The 12,371-nt window shown below is 49.2% G+C and overlaps 1 protein-coding gene across 1 annotated transcript in view; it reads right to left on the bottom strand.

Moving 5' to 3' along the window:
* The window catches only part of LRP8 (LDL receptor related protein 8), a 1,071,653-nt gene extending 1,060,237 nt beyond the window's left edge, over window positions 1–11,416 (bottom strand). Inside the window, exons 1-2 of the mRNA XM_086952473.1 lie at window positions 11,216–11,416; window positions 5,903–6,031 (exon numbers count right to left, since the gene is read on the bottom strand). Of these exons, the coding sequence (XP_086808599.1) occupies window positions 5,903–6,031; window positions 11,216–11,282 (196 nt within the window). The 5' untranslated portion in view covers window positions 11,283–11,416. The remainder of the gene's footprint in view (window positions 1–5,902; window positions 6,032–11,215) is intronic.
* Window positions 11,417–12,371: the final 955 nt, after the last annotated feature.

Below are 12,371 nucleotides of genomic sequence, written 5' to 3' on the forward strand. Positions count from 1 at the left end.
ACAGTCAACGTCCACAATGATGACTCGTGAGCCTGAGGCAGTAAACCCACACAGTCTAGTTAGAGTCACGGACGGGCGCCATACTAAATGGTCCTTGTAACTAGTTACTAGTACTACCTTCGTACCCCTCAAAAAAACATCCTCGCACAAAGCATCTGTCACCCCACCTCAGTTCAGAGCTTCTCTTACAGGGCTGAATGCTAATTATTTTCATAATTTATCTACAGGCAGTTTGCAGAACACGGAATGTGTATCTGTTCAGTCATTAATGTCAGCTATGGTGTTTGCATTGATCAGTCAGGGCAATGGGGCCCTTGTTAGCATAAGTGTGCTGTATAAATAAACAAACAAGTGGATGCAGACAGGCAAACCTAAATATGGAAAGTCAATCTGAACCAAGGGACCTGGACCTGATCTGTAAACTTAGGGGAAAAAATATATTTTACATTATTGGGAAGTATTGAATTCTTTTGCTACACGACTTGAATGTGGAAAAAATTAAAACAAAAAAAAGTAACTGCCTATGTGGCTGCATTTCAGTTACTGGTGAATTCCTATGACAACGAAGCAGAACAATGATAAATGGTTTAGGGATACGTTTCACATAATATTTTTGGGGCATGAACGGCCCACAATACAAAGTCACAGATTCATTCAGCCATTTTATTTTCTCCAATGTACCTTCTGTCACTTGTTTCCAAAGATAACAGCTGAAATCTAACACAAGCTGCCATCTTTGGTGTGCTCTTACACATTTTAACTGAACACCCACACGTTACTTTGCGCATGGCCACCTCGCTCAAACTACTTCACATGCACATATTTATCCAATAAAGAGGAGCCTAGACGTACAGAGGCATTCCAGCCATCTTGAAAATGCTCACCGTGACATCTTTTTTAGGTCTCCCCTGTGTTGTGAGACGTGCTGTTAGATTACAGTGGGCTTAGAGACGGCAAATTACTTACCATTGGTTGGTTTCGATGTCACTCATTTGCTTGCTTCTTATATGTCAGCCTCGTTAGGCATTTCTTTCCCTGTTCTTGTGTTTGTGCCTTCCCTGGAGCATGAACACATTACATGCTTCCTTCCAATGCTCCTTGCTCAGGCTCTACTACTTTCATTATCCGTGAGTTTACCTAACCACTCCCACCTGCCCTCCATTGTCTGTCCTCATGTCCACCCTCGATTGTTAGCGCTCTGCCCATCCCCTCTGGCCTGCACTCTTATCTTCTTGCTGTCCCAATCCCTTCTGCCCCCGTTGTCAGCTTACTCTCATAGCCCCTCCCACCTGCCATGGTGAGCTCGCTGTCTCTTCTGCCCTCGATGGCCAGGCTGCTTTATGAGCACCCCCGTCCACCCTCCATTTAAAAGTTTGCTTCTCCATCCACACCCACTTACCTTTAGTTGCTGGCTTGCTGCCCCAGTACCTACTGCTTGCCCTCGATTGGCAGCTTGCTGCCCCAGGCTCGATCTACCACCCTTCATCATCAGCTTGCTCTCCTACCTGCCCTTCATTGTCAGCTTCTTTTCCCTCCAGCCCTCTCTTCATTGTCCACTTGCTGGCCCATCCCCTCTCATCCTCCCTCCGTTGTCTGTGCGCTTCCCCAGCCCCTTTCACCCATTCTCCATTCCCACCCGTCCTTGGTTGCGACTGCTTCCCCAGATCCTTCTGCCCACCTTCCGCTGACAGCATGCTTTCCCAGACCCTCACACCCACACTCCATTCAGTGCGGTCTTCACGCATGGGCATGCTGGGCAGTTGCCCGGGGGGACCCCATGAAGACCAGAATTTAACACAAATTTTCTGTTAAACTTTTTTATTCCTGTGGGTGTTTGTGTAGGCAGGGCCCAGTGTTATGCCCGAAGGCCTATAATGCTGTTAAGACGGCCCTGCCCCGATTGTCCGTGTGCTTCCCCATTGTCTCATGTATTCTCTCCCCCACCTCCTCCTATTCATTCTCCTCTCCCACCATACCTCCTTGTTGGTTGCCTCATCCACCAACCCACTCCAGTTTTTTTCTGTGTGAAATCGCATTAGCGCTGGCGACATCGTGCTGCTGTACAACAAGGCTAAAAATCATTGCCAAACCTCTCACACAAGACACCTATTGGCTTTGCCAATGCTAGCTCAGTAGAGACTCCTTAGGTCGCAGTAGAGCAAGCTTAGTGTCCACCCAATCTCATTACATAAAAACAATACGGATACAATATAAAATAGGAGGTGCCTAACTACAGCCACCTATCCTGACCTCACAGGCAGCATCATAGTGCGATGACGCCTCTGCGCATCACAAACGAGACAAACTTTTTTTTTATGGAGACCAATGAGCCGAGCAGCTCTGGATCAGCAGGAGAGGAGTCTCTGATTCAAGATACGACCATGAAAACAACAACTCATAACATTAGCCACTGGAGTGTTTCTGTTACTATACCGCAGTGGACTGGGCTACTAGAAACACCGCCACCGTGCTCATGTATGCCACATAAGACAACTCCGAAGAGATCCCGGCAGTGACTAATGGTCCTGTACACATTTTAGTGCTCAAAAGATCTTAAAACATTTATACTGTAAATGTCCCACTTCTCACTCCTTTATCAGTGTCTGATATTATTGCTTAGATTGTTAGGATCACGAACTTCAATCAAATACAACAAGCGAACATTACGCCTTTCCGAGTTCTCCATCAGCATCTGATAGGGTTATTCATAGGACACGCTATGTACCTGCTCTTTGTATACCATGAAACATCTCAAGTAACTACCAGCGTCTGATATGAATGCTCGTGTTTTAGTGCTGAACAGATCTAAAAAAAACTCATGTAAATATCACACCTCTCAGGTCTCCATCAATCTCTGACAATATGTCACATTCCAGTGAACAACAAATCTTAACAGTTTTATATTGAAAACATCACACATTTTCCAATTGCCTACCAGGTCTGACTCAACTGCTCACATTATAGTGAACAACAGAGCTCACCATGGATCCACAAAGAACATTTCACACATTTCTCCATCAGCGCCTGATAGCATTGCTAAACAGAACACAAACTTACATTGAAAACAACAAACTGTTCCCAATTTCCCATCAGGTCAGACATGGCTTCTTCCATCTCAGTGGACAACAGATGTTTTCCATTGAGTCACAGAGTAAATATCACACATTTCTCAGCTCAGCCCTGGCGCCTGACAAGAAATGTTAATATGTTTGTGCTCAACAGATCTTAATAATGATTCAAAGTTAGAAAGAAAATGGGATACATATTTGATTTTGATAACATCAGCACGCTCCCCTCTGTTAATTCATATCACCCACGGGGCACACATTGTGGAACGTCCATGAAAATATTTTTGCTGTCATCTGTTCCAATTAACTCACACTGCTTCCTAATGATTACAAGCCAGCCCTGGTGGGGAAAGGTCATTGGATTACAATGTTTCCACAGACACACAAAGGTCGGAGGTCACTTCTCTGTTTATAATAAAATGCAAGGTTGTTTCATCAACAGCTACAAACAATAACAAGACTAGGACCATTGCACATTTATTCTTTTTACTAGGTCTCTTACAACAACACAAGCAACAAGAGATTTGCCTGTCAGTGGTTGAACAAAGTAGGAACAAAAGAATATGCCAGGGGGCGTCCCTGGACGGGGTTCAGAGGGGGGAGCGCTGCCCCAGCTGTATTCATCCTGCCCCTTCCTCTTGAGCCTCGCCACACTTCAGCTGTGATTGTGTCAAGAAGAGAAAGTGTCCTGCAGTCCTGGTTGTAAATGCACACTGCACCTCGGACGGCACCCGTGTCTCTCACGCGCGCTTCACAAATTACTTCAACTTATGTCCTTCTGCCCTAAACTGAATACTTCTGAATTTATTGGTCGCACCGCACAGCACTTTTATATCCTCATTCCTGCCCACCCAGCCCTGCACTGCACGGCCCTGGCTCATTAGGCACCAGTCACCGTGACTCGGCATGCTTTGCTTTTCTCTCATGCCTGGACCCACGTGCGTCTGCAACACCCGGAAATCAAGCGCCGGAATGTGCCGTGTGCCACACCCCTCCGACCCGCCTATAGGATCCGTCGCCCACTGCCGGTCAACTCAGACGCTGCCAATCACAGCCGGGCGCGCGCCCTCGACGGGCCTGGCGTCATTCAGAAAAAAAAAAGAGACAACATTCTAAGAGTTTACGCACAGGTCTAGGTGGAGCGGGGTCTGTGCTCATGGAGGGGCGGGTTTGAAACCGCCCCCGCTGCAGAGGGACTGCGGGCAGCCTTGTGAAGGAGCCTTTGTTCTGCCGCCTCCCCGCAGCACACCTCCCGGCAGAGCTGCGGTCACTAGCACGCGCCGTCCTCCCCCAGCAGGCTCTCACACGGGGGTGCGCCTCACTCACCAACAGTCTTTACTTAGGTTACTCGGATACAAATTATAGTGAAATATGATTACCCTTCTGCCTGCCAGACAAACTGGAAGTTCACGTCTGACCTGCGTTCAGTGTCAGAGAGCCCTTCTCACATTCAGCTGGTGGGTACGTTACTGCAAAGCAAGCAACCGCCCGTGTGACACCCTGGGGAGGCCAGAGGCGCGTCAACACGGAGCTGCAAACACATGGTGACCTGGAGGATGACAAACTACAAATCCCAGAGAGCAATGTTATGATGGGTAAAACGCCAGGCTTGGCTGGAGGTGTCTAATGTGGCATGGGCAGACTGGCTGCACCGCGAGATCTACGGTGTGTAATGCACACTAATGGAGTGTCTCCCCCCGCAGCCATTCGGCTGCAGTCACTGCAACAAAGATTCACTGCAGATACTGCCTAATTCACTAACAACCTACTTCATTCACTTTCAGTAACAAAGACTACCACATAAAGATACAGTCGAGGAACCACGTGTTCCCTTATCGACACCGGCAGGAGACCCGGCCTCTCTCGCACAGGAGCCGCTCATTGCACGAACCCCGGGGTCACTGACTTAATCTGACCCTCATTGCATTGACAGTGACGCTGACACTCCGTTTCCCGTTTCGGGTCCTCTGCGGTGCGGTCTTCGCCCGGGTCGCCCTGGACACCTCTCCTCCTCCAAGGATGCGGCCACTCACTAGAAGAGGCAGCACTCGCTGATGCGACGCCAGACTCGCTGGCAAAAGCTGGGATTCACGTATACGGATACAAAGTGTCAATGATTCACTGACATTTAGTGAAAGTTATTCACTAAAAAAAATCTATCACTCACACACCATAATAATCGATGCACTGTCTCGGTCACACCCCTCCATGAGAACCAGTTTAACTTCGAAGTAACACCGCCTGTCCCAGCTGCAGTCTGTTTTCAGCAACTCACTGATTCCTAGTTTCTCCCTTCTTCATCGACTAACTCACTGATACCGTGTCTCACTGACAGATTACAACACACAAGTGACCAGAATCAATGGACGTCAATGACCCAAGGACAGAGTAATGGGGTGTACAGAGCCCCACTCAGAGAGGCCTAGGGGATCCCCCGTCAGTGAGTGGCTCTGAGCTTCAACATTGGTGGTATCTCAGTCACTGGGAGGTAGACTGGTTACCATGTGCTTTCGAGGGCAGCCATCCCCATATGCCGCGCAGCGTTCCCTTCAACAAAGTCCTCAAATGACCCTAGGGAGCTACACTTGAGAGACTTTTAGAAGCAGCATCAGCATGTGTTAGCCTAAAGTACCCATTGGTGAGGTCATCCACCTAAGTGAGGGCGGTGGGCGTCCATTGATGGGCCCTGGTAGCTGCAGATGGCATGGACTTATCTACTGAGATATAATCCTGTACTGATGATGAGCGTGCTCATGCCTTGCTCATATAGAGAGACTGGCATGGCACCAGCCCACAGCTGACCACCCACACCCGGGCGCCGCATGGTTACTCACGGCATCCTTCCTCGTCGCTGTTGTCCGTACAGTCGTCATCCTCATCGCATCTCCATAGTACGGGGATGCAGCGCTCGTTCTTGCACTGGAACTGGTTCTCCTCACATTCCGTGGTCTGTCCCCCAATCTCTGCCAAGAAAAAAGACAGTGGAGGTGTTAGTTCAGGCCGTCAGCTGGGAGTACCTCCAAACCCAACTACTTTAACGGCAGCGCCCAGCCAATAGGAACGTGGTGCCTTATCCCAAAACTGCAGCCTCCTGTGTCCTCCCCAGGAGGCCGCCTTATCCTAAACTACATCTGCTTGGATCTTCAGAAGAAGGAGGCCACATTCTACAACTACATCCTCCTGATCCTCCCCAGAGGGACGTCTTTTACAAATATAGCCTTCCAGATCCTCCCCAGAGGGCAGTTTTATCCTGCAAACGCATCTTCTCGGATGCAGGAGAAAGGTACACCTACAGCCTCGCGATCCTCCTAAGGATGTTGAGGTGTCCTACTAATACACCCTCCTGGATTCTCCGCAGAGGGCGCCTTATCCTACAGACTCCTGCATCCTCCTCAGCAGGCTGCCTTATCTCACAACTGCCTCTCCTAGGATTTTCTCCAGGGAACCCTGTTATCCTACAGCTTTATTACCCCGGTCCTCCTCAGAGTGCAGACGTGTCCTACAAATGCAGCCTCCCAGATTCAACCCAGAGGACACAATTTCCCTCCGTATCCTATAATTGTAGGTAAACTGTCCAAAATATACCCCTTTTGCCTGTATCTTCTGCACACCACTCTCCTTGTGCCCAACCCTGAAGCTACTACTGCACCACAGGGCCCAAGTGACTAACTACTTGAGCATAGTAGACTGTAGCGGGTGTGTGTATATATATATATACCTCTCACTCGACCAAAGCCAAGTATACTCTGGCTGATAAAAGCTCTGTTGGGCTATCCCTTTGTTTTAGATTATCGCAAATAATCAACAAAATCATCAATTCTTATTTGTTTATTATTTTTTGTCATTCTGTTTTTCAAACATCTTTTTTTGTTAATACGTTTTTTAATTGTAAAAACCCCATAGATTTTCTTTTTTTCATTTGTGCAATACAAAACGTGAATAAAGCAACATTAATATAATCCTTGTTTAGTTTACAAATGTAAACAAATAATGCAATAAATACATAATAAAAAGCTTACATTTGTCCCCATACTATAATCACATTTACACTCACCTCTCATACAATCATTACATATCAAACATACTCATACACACTGCACATCACATTTATTGATTTCCAGATATAAAAGTTCCTGGCAAGCGGGTTAGCATGCAGTTGGGAGTCTGGATAGTGCTATATGCCACATAGAAAAGATATTATGAATCAATAAAAAAGAGTGCTGGAATAAAACAAAGGTTCAAGCACAGCTGCCTAAATCACCCACTCCACGAATGTGAAGTCAAACCCATATAACAAAAATTATAATAAAGAAAATAAAAGTGTTCTAGTGGCTATAAGATGGAGAACTAATAACTAAAAGACCGATTTGTCACCAATGTAAATGTAAATGTAATACACTTGTAAAGCGCACAGCTGCCCATCACCAGGGCGTCCCGGCGCTGTATAACGCTGTGGAACCCTTCCTGGCTGTCCCTGTGAGATGCCCCTCCTGGGCACCCCCAAGGTGAAGCCAGGCATCCCAGTGCTGTAGGGGCCATTGTGGAGATTAAGCAAGCTATTGCCCAGAGTTGCAGCGTGGGACCCATGATTAGAGTAGGCGCCGAGGCAAGAATTATCGAGTCGGCGGACATTGAGCCCAAGACCCTGCCGCGTCGGGAATTGAACCCTGGTCCCGGGCCAGACCTCATCAGGGTCTGCCGCTCTAACCCTTGAGCTACACTTCTCCACCAATGTGAAAGCTTTGAAGGATATATGGGCGTGACACTGAGTAAAGAGAAAAACAGCCAGATACAGACTCATTGATTCCCTTTTAAACCTCAGCTGCATTAAATGTAAGAAAGCAAGCGGTCCTGATGAAGGTGGATTGAATCAAATGTATAAACTGAAACGTGCGTCGGCCTGATCCTTTTCCAGCTGGCGGCACAACCATGGAAATCAAGGAAGAATTCTCCCCATGAGTTCTTTTGTTGCAAGCCATTTTATAGCTGGAAATCAATGAATGTGATGTGTAGTGTGTATGAGTATGTTTGGTATGTAATGATTGAATGAGAGGTGAGTGTAAATGTGATTATAGTAGGAGGACAAATTTTAAGCTTGTTATCCACTCTTAGCCTAGTGTTGCCTGGAGTGTCCATTCCCACCCTAATTCTGCAATGCAAAAGACCCTGCACCTTGAGTTGCTGCAGTTCCTCCAAAGGGCCCTCCTATCCTCTACTGCTCCAATAGGACCTTAACTGAGACCCGCTCATGAGGTCGGAAGCTCCACTCTCACCCTCCTTCCACGACTGATCCGCAACACGCTACTGCAACTCGCCACTCTGTTCAGGACATCCTTGTGCAAAACTCCTGCAATAAAGCTGCTCCCTACAGTGAGCTGCAGACTTCAGGTCACTGGAAAGTTCATGGCTGCAGACAGTGATGAAAAGTGCAGCGCTGTCTCCAGCCCAGAATTTGTCATTAATTAATCATTCATTTCAAGTCTGTTAGTCTAATTAGTTCAATGGAAGCAAAACAAGACAACAAGACAACAACCACAATGATGTTGGCTATTACACAAGTTTCTAGGACGAGAACAGAGTCAGTAATGACCTAAAGGAAGGTCCAATTGCGCAATGAAGAGCCCCATCTTATCCAGATGTTGTAACAGTGGTTCCCATGGGTTTTACCTTCAACTTCATTGCCCCAGGGGGGACATCCACATCCTTCTCAAACATGGTCTCTGGTTAACCCTTACTAATGGCCCCGCTGCCGCACTGCTAAAACTCATCTCTCCAAAGCAGATCTCTCTTTTAAGTCACTACACGTAACAATGGGTCGTAAAGGCATACCACCTCACCCCACTGCTGCAGCCCACAAAGAACACCTGCAACAATAGTACTGCTGGCAGAGGACGTCCACCCAGACGCCTGCAGCCCACTGCCCCCTTTGAGGGACCACACCACTGCAACACACGGATGTCCTAAGTATTGTCTTTAACACCACTGACACGCCACAAGCTCATTGGTGATAGCCTCTGATCACCCCCAGCACTACTGCAACCCCGGGCACTCAAAAGACCATATTCCACTGCAACCTTCACACTTCACTGGCCAACAGAGGGCCCTGCCCTGCTGCAACCCACAGAGGACTCCGCCCAACTGCAAGACTCTGGACTTGTGGGAAGCATCTTACAGCACTATTGCAGACCACTGACCCCCCCTCCCCAACTCACTCCTGTAGGCCACTGCTTCTACCAGTAACAGCTGTCCAGCTTCTGTGGGGCAAAGCTATGCTACAAGGCCCCCTATTATTCCACTTCGGGGGTCCATCACTGGCCATTGGAGAGGCTTTCTTGCATCCCTGATGGCGACAACTGACACCTCCACTGCCAGCTGTACCCATACCCACCCTGGTAGGCCACCTGCGCTGTAGGGCTCCCCTCTTCTTACACCATTGCGGCCCACTGGCCTCTGGGGACAGTCCCTTGTTCAACGGCTTCAGCCCACTTACTACATGTGAATAGTTGGCAGGATGTATATGCGTAGCCAGCTGCGAATCACCCTACACCATGAATGCAGCCCACAGAGATCCCGCCCTCCACCAAACTCATTACTGCAGCTAACTACACCTTGCAACAATAACTCTGGTCGCTCCACCAGCCACCTACTCTAGACAATGTCCTTGCTGCTAACCCCAGTCACCCCCCTGCTTCAGAAAAATGCCCCCTCGGACCACACTGACCCTTGAAATAAGAAGTGCACCCACACTTCCCTGCTTCCCTGTCTGTGTCCCCAAGAGCGGCCCCTCACTCTATTACTGCAGCCTACTGCTTACTTGATATCACTCCCTCACACTACTATTTCTGACCGCGGACCTCTCACACCTCACTACTGCAAAGCCCCTCCAACACTTTCGTCCCACCTGACCCCTCCTACTCCCCTGCTGGAGCTCACCTCTCCTCTGGACGCGGCACCCTCTAACCTCACAGTAGCAATGAGTTCCTACAGAACACGCTACAACACTACTGCAGTCCCTGACCCTTGGAAGGACTTCTGAAAGATGTCAAGTGACTCCATGTCAAGTGTAAACCCCCTTTTGCATGCTGGGAATTGAGAGCCCATACTTACAATGCAAAAAACTACAAGTCCCAGAATGCAAAGAGCTACTGGCTAACAATCAAGAAAAGACTAAATGTGCCTCTCATGGCAAGGGACAACATAGCATTTGCATTTTTAATTCCCAGCAGCGGCCCTGCGTTTTTAAGGAGCCCATATACTCATGTTTGCTGCCTACACACATCCCAGGACTGCAGCCCAAAGCACCATGGAGTAACACCTCTCCCCTCTAGTGCAGGGGTCACGCCTCACCCCGTATTCTCTAGTCCATCTCTCACCAATTGAATCCACCGCCCCGTGAAGACCCCTCAAGCGCACGTGCACCTGCAGCGCGACTCCCTCCCTCCCCACAGCCGCTAATACCGGGGACACAGCCCAGCGCTCCGCGGCTGTCACACCGATCTGTGAACAAAGGCACGACGGGGCGAGCCCGGTGCGCACGGAGACGCGACCCTGCACCGAGCACGGCGTGCGCGGAGGACGTGCGAGGGACGGCCCCGGGTCCACCGACACCCGTGGGTGCAAAAAGTGATCGATTCCGCGGGGTTTGCCCATGTAAACACTAACAAGGCACACGCGCGCATCTCTAATGATGGCAGCACGCCAGGGGACCACACGCACGCCCCCATCGCTGGGTGTCTTGTCACCGGTTACAAAACGGGGCAGAGCCGCTCCAAGCTGGAGGCGACAACAGCCCTCTCAAACACCACAAGACAGACACAGCACAATGAACTTTACAATAAAGCTCCCGTTAGGCCCAGCAGCTGATGCTGCCAGCTTCCTCTTGCATGAGGCGCCTCGCCAAGGAAGTGTCCTCCGGAACTGTCATTGGCAGAGGGACCACCGGGGTCTCCTACAAACACCACTCAATGGATGCATTTACAACCGGGCAATATACCGCATCACTGTGCCCACAAACAGCCTGGCACGAGCTATTTAATCCAACGGATGAGAACACGGGGGTTTGCCCGATAAAGGCAGTAGGAGCTGCCTGCATGTGCAGCCGGCGCCGCTTCCTCTCACTACACACACACACCCTCGCAGGGACCCACCTGCAGCCAGGTGCAGCTGGATGAGCAGCAGGCACGCCGTGATCGCCCTGCCCGGTCCCCGCCACATTGTGCCTCCTCAGTCCCCCGGTCGGTGCATGGAGCCCGGCGGACTGGCGCTCAGCGGAGGGGAGTGTTTCCTGAAGCCGGTGCCCGTCTCTCCTCCTCCAGCGTGCATCTGAATGAGAGGGAGTGACGCGGCGCTCTGGGCGGGGACATCCGTCGCTAGCAGCTCCGAGAGCAGCCGCAGCCTCCCCCCACCGGGCTGCCCTGGTACTGACCGCTATCGGACGGACGGCGTCTGGTCCGTGACTGACTGTAACTCAGCAGTCTTGGCTGTGACCTGAGCATGCAGTGTGTGTCATGAGGTGACTGACAAGAGTTTGTAACTGAGCCCGGTATCCTAGCTGTGACTGAAGTGAACAGACAGTCAGTTGGACTCTGTGACTGACCTCTTCAGCAGTGATTTTCACGAGCATGCATTGTTCTGGAGTGACAAGATAAAAACACAATTTAAAGGCCTATTTACAGAAAAAGAGCACTTGTAGAAGAATACAGAAAATAGACTATGCTCCAACGAGGGGGTGGGGGACTCAAGCTGGACAGCTGAAAACAAGGAAAGCCTGTAAATAGAAAGAAAGCAAATCTTAGCTGGACAGCCTAAAACAAGTAAAGCCAGTAAATAGAAAGCAAGCACATCTTAGTTCTAAACCACACGCCCGGGAAACTTTTCGAATGTCCCTAGAAGTTCTTAGCAAACCAGACTGATGCACTGTCTGGTAGGCTTCAACCTAAAAATGAACACAAATTTCCCACCACTAACACGGCTTTCTTCCTGTCACACCTCCCATCATGCTGCACAGAAAAAAAGCCAACACACCCACTTCCTAGCTTCTTTTTTCTGCAAAGCACATGAGCCAAAGGTTGTGAGCATGCAGTTTATTTATTTACATGTATGGGTTAGGGATACCTGCTAGAGTGACACCTCTTTATTTGTACAGTTGTTATTGATGTGCATGAGCAGGGCCGGGCCTAGGGTTCATGGGGCCTTGGGCAGAATAGGAAAATGCGAGGCCCCTATAATTTGCATACGAGTTAACTTAACAGGAAGTGACATCATAGGAACTCCTTTCAATTGGCCATTAATTATATTGATATT

Source organism: Lissotriton vulgaris, chromosome 1_1 (genome assembly GCF_964263255.1).
Source record: "Lissotriton vulgaris chromosome 1_1, aLisVul1.2, whole genome shotgun sequence".
NCBI lineage: Eukaryota > Metazoa > Chordata > Amphibia > Caudata > Salamandridae > Lissotriton > Lissotriton vulgaris.